The following is a 16,982-nucleotide window of genomic DNA, read 5'->3' on the forward strand; positions in this document are numbered from 1 at the left end:
ACACTCAACGACTGAGCCACCCAGGCGCCACCCTAACTGCGAAGTCTTAAAAAGTGAGTATTTCTCTCATTCTTCATGGCCGATTATCCAATGTGTCAGCCACCTTGCTGTTTATCCACAGCATTATGTTGCTAGCGTTCGGCGACCGTTGGAGTGACCTTATTCATTTACTTGTGACTTTTTTTGATGTCCCCTCCCCTGAGTGTAACACCCTGAAAGCGGTGATGGTGGCTATCTTTTCCTATCTCTGTGGGGAGAGGAGCCCTGATCTGGGTGCTCAGGGCTGAGCAGAGACCAGCTGAATGAGCTCCTTCACATCCCCATCTTCCACTCAGAAGTGAACATCTGCAGTCCTGACTTTCCCCCTGACCTTTAGTTCCCTGTGTCCAACTGCCACGCAGACGCTTCCCTCCAAGGACTCACAAGCACCCATGTTTACCCTTGCTCAAAGCCCCTTCCTCTGGGATCCGCCATGTTGGCCCAAGCTGCCTCCATCTACCCAGTCAAGGAAGCCAGATACCCCGGCGCAGCTGAATGCCCCCCTCGCTAGCTCTTCCTCACCCCCCACCAGCATCCCACCTTTGCCTAAACGCTCAATTCCATCCATCCCCCCGCATGCATTCCTCGCCCGTTCCCTCCTGGACCACTGCCACAGCCTCCTCACTGGCTTTCAGCTAGTGCCATTCCTTCCTCTGAACCATTCAACATAGTGCTGCCAGAAAAAAACATTCTAAAATGCAAAGTTTGGGGCACCTGGGTGGCTCAGGCTGCCTTCAGCTCAGGCCATGATCCCAGGGTCCTGGGATTGAGCCCCTCGTTGGGCTCCCTGCTCAGCGGGAGCCGGCCTCTCCCTCTCCTCCCCACTTGTGCTTTCTCTCAGTATCTCTATCACTATCTGTCTCTCTCTCTCTCTCTCAGATAAATAAAGTCTTTTAAAACATTAAAAAAAAACAAAATGCAAAGTTTATCTTGTCAAGCTCAACTGTAAGGTCCTATGGTGGCTCTCCACTGCTCGTGTGATAAAATTCAACATCCTGAGCTCCTTGAGCCATCTGGTCTTGCCTTCCCCTCCAGCCTTATTTCTGACACCCACCATCGGCTAAAGTATGAGACAACCAGGCAGGGCTGGCTCCACCACTCATGAGGTCAACCAGAGCACACTTGTAAACCACAGCTTCCTCTGGAAGGGCAGTGAATAAAAGAAAGGTTGTAATAAAAATGGAACAGCATTGACTAAGCACTTGCCGCACGCCAACATCATGCAAAGTGGTTTTGTTAAGAAAACCTGGTTTTGTGCTGTGAAATTGGTATTATTACTATTATCATTTTACAGATGAAAACAGATCTAGAGACACTGAATGAATAGTTCAAGGTCACGCAAGTAATAAGTGGTAGAGCTGGGACTAGAACCACTTCTGTTTGACTCTAACCTTCTTAACCTCTATGCTTGGATATAAAGAGCTTTGCATAAAGCCTAGCAGATAAAATCCTAAGTACCTGCAGTTTTCATGCTCTCACTCATCTTTGTGCCTTTGTATATAACAGATAAATGATGACTGGTTGATTGAAATCCAGACAGGTAGATGAATAGAACTGCACAAGTAGGCAGAGCTGCAGGCAGAGGGAGAAGGAGGAGAAGCAGGCTCCCCACTGAACAGGGAGCCCGATGCGGGGCTTGATCCCAGGACCCCGGGATCATGACCTGAGCCAAAGGCAGCCGCTTAACTGACTGAGCCACCCAGGCGCCCCTGAATGAATACTTGAATGAGCAGAAGAGTCTCTGACAAATTTCTTTCTTCTATACACAGCTAACTTTTCCTACAAAAATTCCTTTGCAGAAAAATGCCTTGGTAAATTCTTATTTTCTTTATAAACTCATATTTTCATTTCCCCACCTTGACGTTTTCCAACCTGTTTCTCCTCCATTGCATTTATTACAACTTCATTATTCAAGAGCTCTTTGGAAGGAGGAGCATACCCCCCCACTTGAGTATACCATGTTCCCTGCTGGCTTTCAGGAGGAGCTCAAGAAATGCGTTAAATACAATTTTTTAAAGTTTTTACTTTCACTCCAGTTAGTTAACATACAGTGTTATATTAGTTTCAGGTATACAATATAGAAACACATGGATTCTTACTCATTTCTATTATTTGTATTAACATGACAATACCTCGGAAAGAGTCTGTCCAAGAGCACTCAGAGCAATGAAAGATAGAACATATCATCAGGGCAGGTCATCTTTCCACGTTCCTTTACATCTTTTTTTTTTTTTAAAGATTTTATTTATTTATTTGAGAGAGAGAGAATGAGAGATAGAGAGCACGAGAGGGGAGAGGGTCAGAGGGAGAAGCAGACTCCCTGCCGAGCAAGGAGCCCGATGCAGGACTCGATCCTGGGACTCCAGGATCATGACCTGAGCCGAAGGCAGTCGCTTAACCGACTGAGCCACCCAGGCGCCCCGTTCCTTTACATCTTAAGGAGCATTTGTAGCACCAACATAAGAAAATTTATGCAAATTCATACTCTAATATCATTCCACCTGTTTTGGTCCTCTCTGAAAATTCCAGTACCTTTCCTTATGTGTGCTTGTAAATTTTTTGCTGCTCTGCCCAAAGCTTCCCCCATGACTTTAATAACCCATCCTGATCTGAGCTAAACTGTTACTTGTCACTAATGTTATAACCCTCACATCAGGCAAGTATTTTTTCTGACCTAAATCATACTCTTATGCTTTCTCCCTCTTTGTTGTTGTTGTTTTTTTTTGCTTTCCAAAAGTTTCATTTCTAATATTGGGCTCATTCACTTACTAACGCTATTCATTCACTGATTCGAGAGCTATGACAATCTTGTGTCTTTTCACTATAAACCCTAAAGTTCATACCAACTGCACTGTTCTGTAATTTAAGACAGCTGAGTGTAGCAAAATGACCTTCTTCAGTGTCTCCAACATCAAAATCATAGAGATTTAATGTGAGCCTCTGGTCTAGCCCTGGCTCCTCACCCTCACTGCTTTCTCCAGGCAGAAGCCTAAAACACTATTTAAAAAGACAAAAAAGAAAAAAAAACCAAAAACCTGGTGCTCTTACATGAAAAGAACTTTCCTCACTTTCCATCTAGCCCAGCCCAGCATGTTCAACCACCGAAACCCCTGAAATGTTGCTGCCATTTAAAGCTAAACACAACTGTAAGGACAGGAGGACATCTGATTCTTCTGTGATTCTTATTAAATAAACTCTTGTTAAATCAACTCCGAGGAATAGAGTCTGATTTGTTTAACACCTTCTGCAGGTGTCTGTTAATATTTACACTTGATGTGGATAATTTGTCAAAGTCTAGCGGTGGCTTTGGAGAAAGTCTCTGTTGACTAAAGATAAAGCCCAGAGGTTTTTCAGGTCATTTGAAGTAGCAATGGAAGAATGAAGATATTCCAAGACTTCTGGCTCCAAGTTTCTTGTTGGATTATTAACAACACCCTGCAGGGAGGAGTGGGGGAAAGCTTGTGTCTGAACGTCAGTTATCATTCTCATGAATTCTGGACACAGGCCAAAGTCAACCTGCCCTTTGTGGATAAGCAATTTCCTTACTTAGACACATTTTCAGGTGATTAGGAGGTGACTACATCTCTATAATCATTTTATTTCCAAATATACTGCATGCTAAACAGAATTTAAGCTACCATTCAATTATTGTCTCTTGGTTACAGTGCAAACAAATACATGATGTCATAGTGTCGTTCTCCTCTACTTCTTCCTCTTCCATGAAAGATGCCAATTAATTGACTGAATTAATCTTTCCCACTGTGTTTGGACTGAGCCTCAGAATCCTTCCTACCTTAGCCCCACAGGGAGTTACTGTCAATCAACTAGGGCTGGCGCTGGAGATGAAATTAATTTTTCATGCTTGCCCTAAGAGAATAATTATGTGCGGCATCTATTTATTGAGTTCTAACAACAATAAAATAGACCTTTGGTGAGTAACAAATGTTAGAGGCCACGCTTTCAAAGAAAGAGGGAAGGATTCTGTCTGACTGGTCTCTCTTTGCCGTGTTCGTTGCACCTGTCGTGTGGCTGGAACCCGCTAGTGAATTCAGCAGCCACACTGATGAGAGGGTGCCCGACCACCCTGTCCTCCGAGCCTGTGCACCAACTCCCAGGTTCTTCCTTTCCCAAGGCTCTTCCTAGCTGCCATTTATTCATTTCCTCCTTTCACCTGTAAACAAATGTGCCCTTTGGTCTTGAGGCCTGGTCCTGAATAAGTGCACGGACAGAAGAAATAATGAGAACACGCCTCCGGCTGAGAGTAAGAGAACGCTCCGTTGTTGGAGTGGGTCCACCTGAGCCCTGACGCTGGGATTTAGGCACAGTCTGCAGGAGGGGACACAGAAGTCCGTGGCCGTCTGACAGCCATCTATGAAGGTCTTTCATTATTCTGGAATGTTTTGCTTTTACGGAGAAATCGTCCCTTTCTGATCTCTCCAGCTACAGCTGATCGATCAAAGCAGTACACAACATGTATTATTAAACAATATGTATTAACTGACCCCCATCATTCATTTAAAGTATCTCCGACACAGGGGAAACATTTGCTAAATATTTGCTGAATAAATGAACAAATAAATAAATAACGGAGGGGAGGAAAGAGGCAGAGAATTAATTCCCAAGGCTGGAGGCACTGGTTCTCCGCCCCCTGGGCTAGTTGCTACCGGCGGCCTCCTCCGCGTCCCCCAGAACCCTGTCCCAGCGTCATCACATCTCTGTGTGCTGCGGTGGAAACAGGGGTTACAAGACACAGTCGCCCCGACCTCTAGTTTCAAACTGGTAAAGAGTTCTGTTTCGAAAGCCTCTGATGAATGGTCACGGCAGACAGAGTAATAATTTAAGCAAGAAACTTGGCCATAAAAGGCAAGGAAGCTGCAAAGCCCTGAGACCTGAGCAAGCATCACAGGCCAAGAGCCTGTTCGGCGTCACCTCGCACAGAGCCTACCTTCTCAACTGGGCCTTGTGTCCCAAAATAAATAAAGCTGTGAAGAGGCCACAGTGGCCCAGCTCTGGTGAGCTCCCGGTGGAGCATCCTGGGTCAGACTCTACTTGCAGCAGAATTTTTATTCCAAGTATTACCAGAAAATTCAGATTTTCCCCAAGATTTGGATGACCCCTCCCCCTCTCCATCCCAGGCCTGTCCAGCTTGAAGCCAGACGCTGACAATGTGCCCAGCGGGACGGGGCCCGTGGGGCAGATGCCTGGACCCCTTTCTTGTCTCTTGTTTCAGGGCACATGCTAGGGAGCTACCTGGGGGTGGTTTGGTGGTTCCCTCCCCATGGTCCCCACTCCCCCCTATCTGCCGGCCACTGAGGAGTCCCCTGCCAGACCAACGACCAGCAGGGAAGGACACTTACCCCCAGTAAGCTTGTGGACGAGACACCTGTGAGGATGCATGTGATCCCATGTGTTGGACAAGAGCTTCTACCAAGAAACACCCAAGAAGCAGTGAAACACCTGGGCAGCCGTCCCCTGTCCCCCCGCCCCCCCCCCCCCCCCACATCATGGCCAAACCAGCCACGAAGTCCTGCTGCTACACCATCGTCTCTCAGGGGCTCTTCTCTACCACACACCCACTGCCCCGCCCCCGCTTCCTCACTTCTCACCCAGACCTTTCTGGAGTCTTCGAGTCGGTCTCCTGGCCCCCAAGCTCACAAACCTCCTGCCCATTCACCATAGGCCGAGAGAATGCACTTCCAAAAACATGCCTGCGGCTGCTTCTAGCCCCTGCCTCGCGTTCCTCCAGGGCCTCCCGCTTCCCACTGAAATCACAGTCCCGACTCCTCAGACACCACAGCAGCCCCTTCCTGACCTCCCTAAGCAGGCTCACTTCTTCCGCCAAACTTCAGGGGCCCTCAGGTCCAGGAACACTAAACTACCCAGGCAGTGAAGTGCCTCAGGTGAGCGACTTCCCCGTGGAGCCCTCCGTGCCACCTCGGCTGCAGACCCCCCCCCCGCCCCGCCCCTGCCCCCGTACCAGCCACACCTTAAACGCACGTCTCCAACAGCACTCGCCCTTGTGGCTGTTGGCTCACACGTCTCTCTCCCAAAGGCAGGAGGGGCAGCGACTTCCCCTGGGTCCTTGGTGACCCCGACGGACACCTGGCATCAGCGCCCAGCAGCTGTTTACTGAATGAATGACACAACCACCATTCCACCTGCTCCTTTATACAGGCTCCACCTTACTCTGATCTGGTATGCGAGGCATTAAAACTTTTCAAAGGTGGCAGGATTAAAAAAAAAAACAACAAAACTTGGTAAACAGTTGAGCAGTATCTTGTGAAATGAGAGAAACCAAGTTGCTCGGAAGCAGGTGAAGAGTTTAGCCAACTGCATCACCGTTCCCACTAATATCATACTGGCCTGTTTGTGAACGAAATGGATTTTTAAAAAGAGCTTGTTGAACGGTTTTGTGTGTCTTGTGTGTATACACAAGAACATTATTTAGATTTCATAATGGCAGTTAGGGAGAAAATGGCACTTTTTAGAATCTCTTCCTATTGGAAATCTGCTAAGGAGACCAACTATTTGGTCTATCAAAGAATATCTGTATCTGAATTTGAAAGGGGACATTTCAGAGCCTCAGCTTTGTTCACAGAGGACTGTAAAAATTACCAGGGAGTTTGACATAAGGGAATTTCAAGAAGGAGTTTTTTTAAATACAAAACATATGACAAAAAGAAAGATTGATCGTTAAGACTCTCATGCTACATGGCCAGGCCCTGTTCACATATTGACTCATTTAATCCTCACAGAGCTATTCGGTAGGTGCTATTATTTGTCCTTTTCATAGATGGGAAACTGAGGCACAGTGCTTCTGCCACTAGCAAGAGGCAGAGCTGAGGTCTAAACAAAACAAATGAGGCTTAAACATCCAGGGTCTTAACCACTCTGTCAAAGTGACCTAACGGAAATACCTGGAAGGGTTGGGTATCACTCAACTAGTTTCCTACAGGGTTCCAGGGTGCCAAGTAACAAGGCCCTAGTGCTTGTCCTCAGGAAGGTGACAGGGCAGAGAGGGACAAGGCAAGACATGAGCATGTCCATCCGTCCATCCATGCACCCACACGTAAAGCACGTGGGGACCACAGGGAGGGACGCATGAGACAGCCTGCCGAAGACATGGGCAAACACTGCTCGCTAAGGACCAAAGGGGCTCAGAGTGTGAGCCTCATCTCCTTGGTGCCAGTCAGGAGAAGCTCACAGGCAAATGACATCAACTGTATAAACAGACGAGGCAATGAAAACGCAAGGGCTGAGGCACTCAAATGTTCCAAGTGAAGACAAGAGGCTTAAACATGAATTTACAAGAAAAAGGAAGGAAATAATTGATTTAAGAGCAGTGCAGTATGCTTGACGCAAAGGAAAATGATTTGTTATAAGCCACGGAAATCAACTGCAGTGTCAAAAAGCCCTTTGTCAGAAATCCACAGCATAGGTATTTAGCTAGTCATTTACACAGTAGCTCATCCCACTAAGGACTGGGGGTTGCAGTGCACCCTATAATGGGAGGCTTACGGGGAGAGCCTGACCGATTCCACAATGGGGCTTAGTCGCCAATCATTCAGGGAGACTCAACAACCACCCTAAGAGGGGGCGACTGCAAGTTAGGTTTTGTTGAGTTGACACATTTCTGGAGTTGTAGACCATTTCTGGGGTTGAGTTGTGCTCCCCCCGACCCCCTAGTTGTGGGCTAGGGCATGTGGGTCCTGGCAGGTGAATGTGGCCTCTGACTGAATGACAGAAAAGATCCCGGGGCTCAACCCAGCTCACGAGCACTTCAATGTTTGTTGAAAGAATGAATGAACAAGTACTGAACAGACAGGATTTCAGGTTTTCCCTATCCGATGGAAAAACGTACAAACTCTCTATGTGCAAAATGCACATAACAATATTGCATATAGAGTAACCTGCTCGCCTCACTGGTTTCCATGCAGGTTTAACTATATCCCTGAGGGGCTAGAGGGCTCCAGCCAACCTGCGGTTTATACATGGAATCAATTATTCAAGGGAGGGAAAAGAAGCGCCAAGAGAATTTTCAAATTCTAGTTACGTGGTTGAAGAAAATAGACATGGAAAGAGCTCACGCAGTACTCAGGTGTATTTGTGGGTGAACTGCAGAGAGCTGCTGGCTCAATGTGTGATTTGTTTGTGGTTGGTTGGTTTGTTTTTTTGCCAATTTTTAGTTAAGGAAACTTACATGCCAGAACAAGAACAAGATGAGCTAAGAACCTGCCTTTGCTCCCTCCCTCTCTGGTGCTCACTCAGCCCACCTCTGGCGTGGGACTCACTCTGGAAGACAGGAAGTAGGAAGGCCACAACCACAGCCACAGGATGGGGGTGGGGGCCATTGACATCACTGAGGCTCGGGGATCCACAGACACCCAGACGGTCAAAATTTCCGAGCTCTGAGTCTAATTTTCTTTGCTACTGACTTTACTTGCCTTGAAAACAAAAACAAAAACAAAAACCATTGCCATCAATATACCTCTTTCAAGCTTCACACACTAGCATTGCTAAGTTGTCTTCCTCAAACCTGGGCTTGTTATGGAAGATAAAGCAATTCTGAGAGTTTCTTTAATGTGAGAGACTTGGAAAGCACCTGAATGGAAGGTGACTTCTCTTGGCTCAGGATTAGTTTTCTGGGGAAAAGAGGAAACATGCCCACTATGCATTTGGATATGTATGACACATCTGAGGGCTTGACGTTGTGTCTTCTACAGACCAGATCTTTGGTTCTTGAATTCCCATGGTCAGGTGTTAGAATGTCAGGCATTTATGCTTTCCTTTGCTTATCACCCTCCTTCATAGGTCTTGCCCGGACTCTCTCTGTGGTCAAGAAGGGCTCAACTGGGCACTGCCTTCTATCCACCGAATAGCAGGTTTCTCCCTAGCAGGTCTGATTTGCTCTGCTCAGCACTTAGCAGGGAGCCTGGCGCATATAGTGCTTAGTGAATATTTGTGGACTGAATGAATAAAAGGGCCATAAAGACAACAGGCTTGAAACTGGGCTCATCATCCCATCATCCCTCAGGCCATCATTTTCTATTACAAATAGAGTAACGCTCCATTCGCATCCTGAGAACCTCTTCGTCTGGAAACAGTGTCCAATGTAAGGTACCATTGGGAGAAGACCCAGGCCATCTCTCCACGAGGAATTAGCTGTCATGACAGTAACCATGGGGGAGACATAAGAGAGTTGTCAAGCAAACTTAGACTTGTACACAAAATTAAGTTCTGGGACAAACCAAGTCATACTGGTAGATTAGAAGCAAAACAGAAGGCAGAACAGGGCCTGAGCTGCTGAGTGACATGCCATGGGCCACCCTCTCCAATTCCTCCGTCCTATAGAAGAGGAATCCCCTGCTCAAACTCATATAGCTGATGAGGAGGAAGAGGCAAGCAGGAAAACCCAGCTGCCGTGATGTCCCGTCCAGATCTCCTTCCACTGCCCCTGTCTGCCACAGTTCCACGGGGTTCAGTCCTGTCCAGTAAGCTCAGGAGGAGCCTTTAGACTACGTTTCTGTGCTGCAAATAGCAGGCTTCAGCCGTCAGGGGGTAAGGTTAACTAGAAGAGTCCGTGCTCCTGGGTGGTAGTGTCGAACCCTGCTGACTCTCCCTGTGCACCTGGCTTGAGCCCTATTAGTCATCTTTTGATTGTACCCTCTCCTGAGTCACCCCTGCCCCCAGAGGGTGAGCAGGGCCAGTACTCCCTAATGCCTTACTGTGAGCTGGCACTGTGCTTAGCACTTCCCATGAACTACAGTGTCCTTTTGACTCCACAACAACCTCTGCAGTGAAGACTGTTACCACACCCATCTCACACATGAGATGGAGGCTTCATGAGGTTAAATAAGCTGCTCTCAGCCCACAGATTTTAAGTGGCAGGGAGGGGACTTGATCCTAGGCAGTCTTAGCCCCATGCCATACTGCCTACCTGCTGAAACTTTCCCGTGGACTCAGCCTTTCTTTCCAAACCATCACCAGAGCTCAGGGATCACGTCACCCTAGACTGCTTCCCAGCCTCTTCTCCACGCTCTTCTCGGGGGTCTTCTGCCTCCCATCCACTTCTGCTCATCCTCCAAAACTGTGATTTTCCCATGTCACCGAGAGGTTCTTTTCTCACATCAACCAATTCTCCAGATCTCTGGGGTTACCAACTGGGTGTACAACAATGACCCCTTCCACAGGTTTGATAATTTGCTAGAACAACTCACAGAACCCAGGAAAGTGCCTTAGTTACTATTATTGGTGTATTACAAAGGCTACAACTCAGGGATAGCCAAGCAGAAGACATGCATAGGGCAAGGTATGCAGGGGTCTGGGGTCTGGTAGAGCTTCTGTGCCCTCTCTGGGCACACCACCCTCCCGGCACCAAACCAGAAACTCTCTGAACTGCGTCATTTAGGGGGCTTTTATCACATAGGCATGATTGATTAAATCACTGGCAATTGCTGATTAACTCAATCTCCAGCCACTCTCCCCTCTCGGGAGGTTGAGGGGAGGAGGAAAGTTCCAATCCTCTAGTTGTGGCTTGGATTTTCTGACTGCCAGTCCCCCTTCTGAAGCTGTCCAGTGGTCCCCAGCCATCAGTCATCTCATGAGCATACAAAAGACTCTCATCACTCAGGAGATTCCAAGGATTTGGGGAGCTGTGTGTCAGGAACTGAGAATAAAGATGAAATATCAATTTTTTATTATACCACAGTCACCTTCTATGCAGAAACCTCCAGTTTCCCACCCCCACATCGTGACAACAGAGGAGAGCCCAAAGTTTTCAGAGTGGCCTTGAAGCCGTGTACCACCTCATCTCCCATGGTTCCTGCCACCTCAGCTCTGGTCCAGGCTCGTCCAGAATCTTGCAGATTCCTGCCTCTGTACCTCTGCCCCATCCTCCTGCCCCTTCACTGAATCAAAACATTTCACTGAACTGAAATTGGATCAAAACATTTCTTAGGATGATTTGTTTAGAAATGCACGGCACCTCAGAGATGAGCTGGTTCAAACCTCTTATTTATAGATGAGGAACTGGTGATCCAGAGAGGTGAATGGCATAGCCCCAGATTATAAATTTATTATCTCTCAAAAGGCAGAGAGAACAGTACTGATCTCTGAATTTCTGGTGGTGAGTACTGGGGATGATAAGCTTCAAATTAATAAACTCTTATGTAAATTTTCAAAAGCACAAATCACAAGGCAAAAAAAAAAAAGAGTAATTTGATTATACCAAATGAAGGATTTCTATTCAATGAAAGACACTATGGATTGAGTTAATAGATGTAACATACTCAGAAGATATGTGCAATGTCTAAAATTGATCACAGATCAATATCTAGAACTAGCAAATCATGAAAAATAACTTAATTATTTATTTAAAGACGTATTTATTTATTTTAGAGAGAGCGTGCGCGCACACATGCAAGTGCATGTCGGGGGAGGGGCAGGGGGAAGAAGACTCCGCAGAGTGAGGAGCCCTACATGGGACTCCATCTCCCAACCAGGAGATCATGACCTGAGCCAAAACCAAGAGTCGGATGCCTAATTGACTGAGCCACCCAGGCGTCCCCCCATTTATTTATTTATTTATTTATTTAGAGAGTGAGGACTGGCGTGCAAGTGGGGGGAGGGGCAGAGGGAGAGAGAGACTCTCCAGCAGACTCCCCGCTGAGTGCAGAGCCCCACTGGGGGGGTGGGCCTCCATCCCAGGACCCTGAGATCATGACCTGAACAGAAACCAAGAGTCAGACACTCAAGCGACTGAGCCACCCAGGCGCCCCTAAACCTATTTTTTTTTTTTTTAAAGAGGAAAGGATGTGAACATGCGATTAGGGAGGAGGAAATGCAAAAAGTAAATATGCCAAAGTCACCAGTTATTAGAAAAATAGAAGATCACATAACGAGAGGACATTTCATACCTACTGGAAAGCTGGATAATGCTGCAGGCTATGGGTAAGGACTGGGGGCTTCACATCTGTGTGGGTGTGGAGCCTGGGGAGAACAGGGCACTCTGGTCACTCAGGCAGTCCTTAGTCAAAGTAAGGATACCCATCCCCCTGATCAGCAATTCCGCCCTTGGCTATGGATCCCAAAGAAAGCCTCCCAGGCTGGAAGAGCAGGAAGCCATTCAGAGCAGTGTACTTGTGCATCCTAAACCAACACCGGGGGAGAGGAGGGTAAAATCTGTGGAGGTCTCTGTGCGGTATGATGCAGGGTATACCCACAGAGCCAGCACAGACGCGGACAAGCGTGAAAACAACACGCTTAAAAAGCAGAATCAAACCTATAAATACAGAGAATAAGCTAACTGTGGCCAGAGGGAAAGGTGTGGGGTTGGGCAAAATGGGTGAGGGGGAAGTGGGAAATACAGGCTTCCAGTTATGGAAGGAAGAAGTCTCGGAAATAAAAGGCCGATGATGAGTAGAGTAAGTGATACTGTTGCATGGCTGTGAGGGGACACACGGCAGCTACACTTGTGGTGGGCAAAGCCTAACATATAAACTTGTGCAACCACATTGTTGTACATGTGAAACTAATGTAACATTTTGTGTCAACTATATTAAAAAAAAAATAAAGAAAACCCAACCAGTTGAGGACAAAAGAAACAGAATGATCTGAGCAACAGAACGAGTTACATAATTTAAAAACATTAAGACCCTTAACTATGATAAAAGTTCTGCAAGTACACACAGAAACAAACAGGAACATCAAACAGAGTGGTTGCTCACGCAGGAGGTGGGGAACGTTGATGAAAGGCGATTTGATTGCTCCCCCGCCCCAGGGTGAGTTAAGGCGGGGACCAGAGTTGGCACCCTGCCTGCTGGCTCAAGCACCAAGGAGCGGTTTGCTAAGCCTAAGGCTGCAGTCTTTTGGACAGAAAGGGGGCTCAGGGGCAAGGGCAGATTACAAAGGAGGCTGCCCTTCCTTCCGAGGCTGACTTCCTCCCAGCGCACCCCGATGGTGGGAATCCCACCTCTTTAGACAAATCTCTCAAACTGTGTGCTCTCAGGGGTTTTCACAAGTCCACTCCACGAGTAAACATTAAGAATAGTTTACACAGGGGCGCCTGGGTGACTCAGTCATTAAGCGTCTGCCTTTAGGCTCAGGTCATGATCCCAGGGTCCTGGGATCGAGCCCCACATTGGGCTCCCCGCTCGGCGGGAGGCCTGCTTCTCCCTCTCCTGCTCCCCCTGCTTGTGTTCCCTCTCTCACTGTGTCTCTGTCAGATAAATAAATAAAATCTTAAAAAAAAAAAAAGAATTGTTTACACAATGGGGCTTAGAAAAGATGTTGGAGGGGGCAGAGGAGGTGGGTAGAGTATGCCAGGCAGTCAGAATCAGATCAACTGACTCTGTGAGTGCCTCTGTGCTGTCCTCCTCAAGCTTCAGGGGACACTCATCCTTCCACCAAGACAGTTACACCAACTAGTGGCTTCTGAAATTCTCCCTCTACAATTTCCTGCCTGGCAGCTGGGTCTAGGGGATCTCTGGGCTGGCCCTGGGGCCTCCGGAGGCATCAGAACTGCTCCAGCAGCGCTCGCTGGGACATGCAGGTCTAGAAAGTCTACACCTCCTCCAAGGCTCCTGGGGTGAAGCTAGATTCTAGTAGCTTCCTCTTTACCCTTTATAACTTTGAGGCCTTAGATGTAGCTCCTTTAACCAAGTCCAGTTTCTAGAGAACTGGAGATGCCCCTCTACAACTGTTTTCCATCCAAACCAGAATCTCCAGCTCCCTGGAATTGAAGAGGCGGTGAGCGAGTGGATGGAGGGGGCCAACATTTATAGCAGAACAGCAATAAATTTCCCTGAGCTTAGAACACTATAAGCAAAATGACAATAAAAAATCTCTGTAAAACAAGAATACGGCAGAGCTTTATCACACGCTAAAGCATAACACGACTAGAATTCTACGCAGGTCAAATCATGTTTGTCAAACCCCAGAACGGCACAGATGATGACATACTATCAGGAACGTGGCCATCAGACTCCCCCTCTTTACCTCCTGTCAACATTATAGAGTAGCCTATTTTTCCTCAGGCCCCAGTCCAATTATTTTGAGTGAAACTTGAAAGAAAATTACTCCACCCAACAAAAAGTATTCTAAATACTTTCCAGTGGTGACACACTGTAACTTGCAGCAAATTGCTCCAGCCTCACCCAGAGTCCTATCATAAACACTTGATAGGATAATTAACATCATGGGCTCGATTTGACTTAAAGAGGAAAACATTAGTATTAGGAAAAACTAGGAATTCTCCATTTTTTTTTCTCACCAAAAGGAGTTTACATAGCTATGGAGAAAAGGGTATCGCAAAGAGAAAAGTTTAAGAGTCGTGATTTATATGTGAAGTAAAAACAAACTCATATGTTGTTTATTTTACCCTTCTGGGAGGAAATGGAGATGTAAGCTAGTAACAATTCAATTCAGTAAATATTTATTCTGTCATTATCCCACACAAAGCATCAGGCAGGTTAGGCTATGGAGATACCAATGATAAGAGACCATACAGGGTTCTTGAGACCCGCCCCCCCCATTCTTCTGCAGAGTCCAGACAGCTGCTGGTGAGCCCCACCCCCCCACTCATGGACTCAGATGCATAGGGATTTGTTTGAATCCCTGTGCTTTCAGTGTCTCCAGTAACCTTACAAGCAGCCATCAGAATGGAGAGGAACTCCCTCTGCCCATCTCTCCTCTCTCTAAGATGAGCTTTCTTGTTGGTGGAAAAAACCAAAACAACTCTACCTTATCATCTTTTCCTGTCCTACCTTCTCCGAGTTTTCAGGGGAAAAAAAACCTCTGGGCTGTTTTCATACTAAGTATCTTGTTAGCCCTCTGTACCCCAGCCTGGACCACACCTCTCCTTCCCCTCCCCCTGCACCCGTGCTCTCTTCTTCCTCTTCTAAAGCTCTTAAGATTTCTTGTCCCCGGTTTCTCCACAGAATCCCTTTACTCTAGGGTTTTACACTGGGTTAAACTTGGGTGGCGGTCTGATGAAAAAAAAAACCCACCATATATATGTTTTGGTCATATTTATTACTGCATAGTCCCTCTCTGCTCATTTTCTAGAGTTTAGTCCAACAAATAAGGCATTGCCTTTCATAGAGCATTTGCGAGCTTGGACTTAAACTCTTGCACATGTTTCAAGTGCCTCATCTCTTCAGTTGGACTCTCTAAACCTGTGCTGCCAAACTGATTTTACCGAAATCCTTTGAACCCCCAGTGTTTCAGTATTTTCGTTCTTTCTGGAAGTTTCTTTCTTCCTCTTTAAAAAGTCTGTAGAGAAGTATCTAGTAATAAGAACTAACATTTACAGAGGCCATGCTATGAGCCAGGCAACCCTCTGAGATAGATCCTCATCTTGTAGAGGCTGGAAGTGAGGCACAAAGAGACTAAATAACTTGCACACAGAAGACAGCGGAGCCAGGACCCTACCCCAAGCTTGTGAGCTTAATCAGGCTCAAGCTGCGACATGTAAGGGATCTGGAATTCATTCTTATCGTGTCTCTCTCTTTTGGAGCTGGTGACCAGGACATTGTACTCAACCTCTTTGACCCTGAGTTTTCCCTCCAATAAAACAGAAATAAAACATTCTACTTCGGTCGCTGATCCTGGATAATTGCCAAGGCTCCCGCTTAAGCCAGCTGACGCCCTCGGAGGTAGGGCTGAGTCCCTCTCCTCCAAACACCCCGCGCAACCACGTCAATCCGTTTAAGACGAATCATCTAAGGGACTTCTATGTCTGCATCTAGCTGGCACGCCGGCCAGAGTCCCGCTTTCTCCCCACATCGCCCTGAGCCCGGTCCGAAGCCGGCCACCCGGTGCCACGCCATTGGCTGCTCGTCCGCGCCAGCTGCCCTCTCAGTTCGGGGCTCCTACCCCGGGGCTCGCCAGCCTCCCCGGCTAGCCGCACTTACCATGGCATCGTAGCGCAGGGCGTTCATGAAGTGCGCCACCTCGGCACCCTTGTACACGGTGAACCAGATGGTGCCCTGGTACTGGTCGCCGGCGTCGAGCAGCAGCACGTGCGGCTCGGTGCGGCGGATCTGCTGCACCTTGGTGAAGAGCCGCGCCACGCCGCCCACACAGCGGCTGGCATTGACGCACTTGCTCGAGTCCTCGCTCGTCTGCTCCAGCCGGCTGTGCACGTCGTTGGTGTGCAGGATGGTGAGTTCCCAGGCGCCGGCCGCCGGCCACAGCAGCGCGCCCAGCGCGAGGAGCCGCAGCGCCGGGGCTCGTGCGGCTCCGCGACCCATGGCTGCGGCGCGAAGAGTGCGAGCGCACAGGCGGGCCGGGCGAGCGGCGGCGGGCGCGGGACCTAGGCGCCGGGGCCGGCGGGGCGGGGCGGGGCGGGGCGCGGCGGGGGCGGGCCTCCTTCAGCCCGGAGGCCGGCCCCACACTCCGGCGCACGCCCGCGCAGTCACCCGATCCGACCCTGGCACCCGGGGCGGCCGCGGCGCGCCCGGGCTGGCGGCTGGCACCCGCTGCCTGCAGCAACAGTAGGGAGGTTGTTCCCGGCGGGGAGCGGGCGCTGGCCAAGATGCGGGGGAGCCCGCAACCCCACAGCTGGTGGGCAGCGCTTTCCCGGATGCGGGGGGCGGGGGCGGGGGTTACCACCCCGCGTCTTGGCCCTAGCTGTTTCTAGGCTCGGCTGAGGCGCGAGCTTTTCCCCGAGGGGAAGGCACAGTTTGTGCTGGGCTTGTGCTTGCGCAAGCTCATCACTCGAAAGAGTGAAAGCGGGAAAAGGGAAAGAAAAGATGCGCGAGATGACGCGGAGAGAGAGAGGAGTAAAGAGAGGCAGGAGAGAGGAGCGCTTTGCCTTTTGGGCTGTGAAAGCCAGAAATGGACTGTGAAACGTGGCTGACCGCTGTCTTTCCAGTTGGAGAACGCACCAAGTCCCCGTTGTGTAGACGTAGAACCTCCGAATTTAAGACCATTCCAATCCAGTC

General features: G+C 48.5%; 1 protein-coding gene across 1 annotated transcript in view; it reads right to left on the reverse strand.

Moving 5' to 3' along the window:
- The window catches only part of NT5E (5'-nucleotidase ecto), a 47,110-nt gene extending 30,821 nt beyond the window's left edge, over window positions 1-16,289 (reverse strand). Inside the window, exon 1 of the mRNA XM_028108066.2 lies at window positions 15,951-16,289. Coding sequence (XP_027963867.1) covers window positions 15,951-16,289 — 339 coding nt within the window. The remainder of the gene's footprint in view (window positions 1-15,950) is intronic.
- Between the last annotated feature and the right edge of the window lie 693 nt (window positions 16,290-16,982).

The sequence above is a fragment of the Eumetopias jubatus genome, unplaced genomic scaffold, assembly GCF_037043125.1.
Source record: "Eumetopias jubatus isolate StellerSeaLion01/CBP00866 unplaced genomic scaffold, mEumJub1_p1.0 scaffold_6, whole genome shotgun sequence".
In the NCBI taxonomy this organism is placed as follows: Eukaryota; Metazoa; Chordata; class Mammalia; order Carnivora; family Otariidae; genus Eumetopias; species Eumetopias jubatus.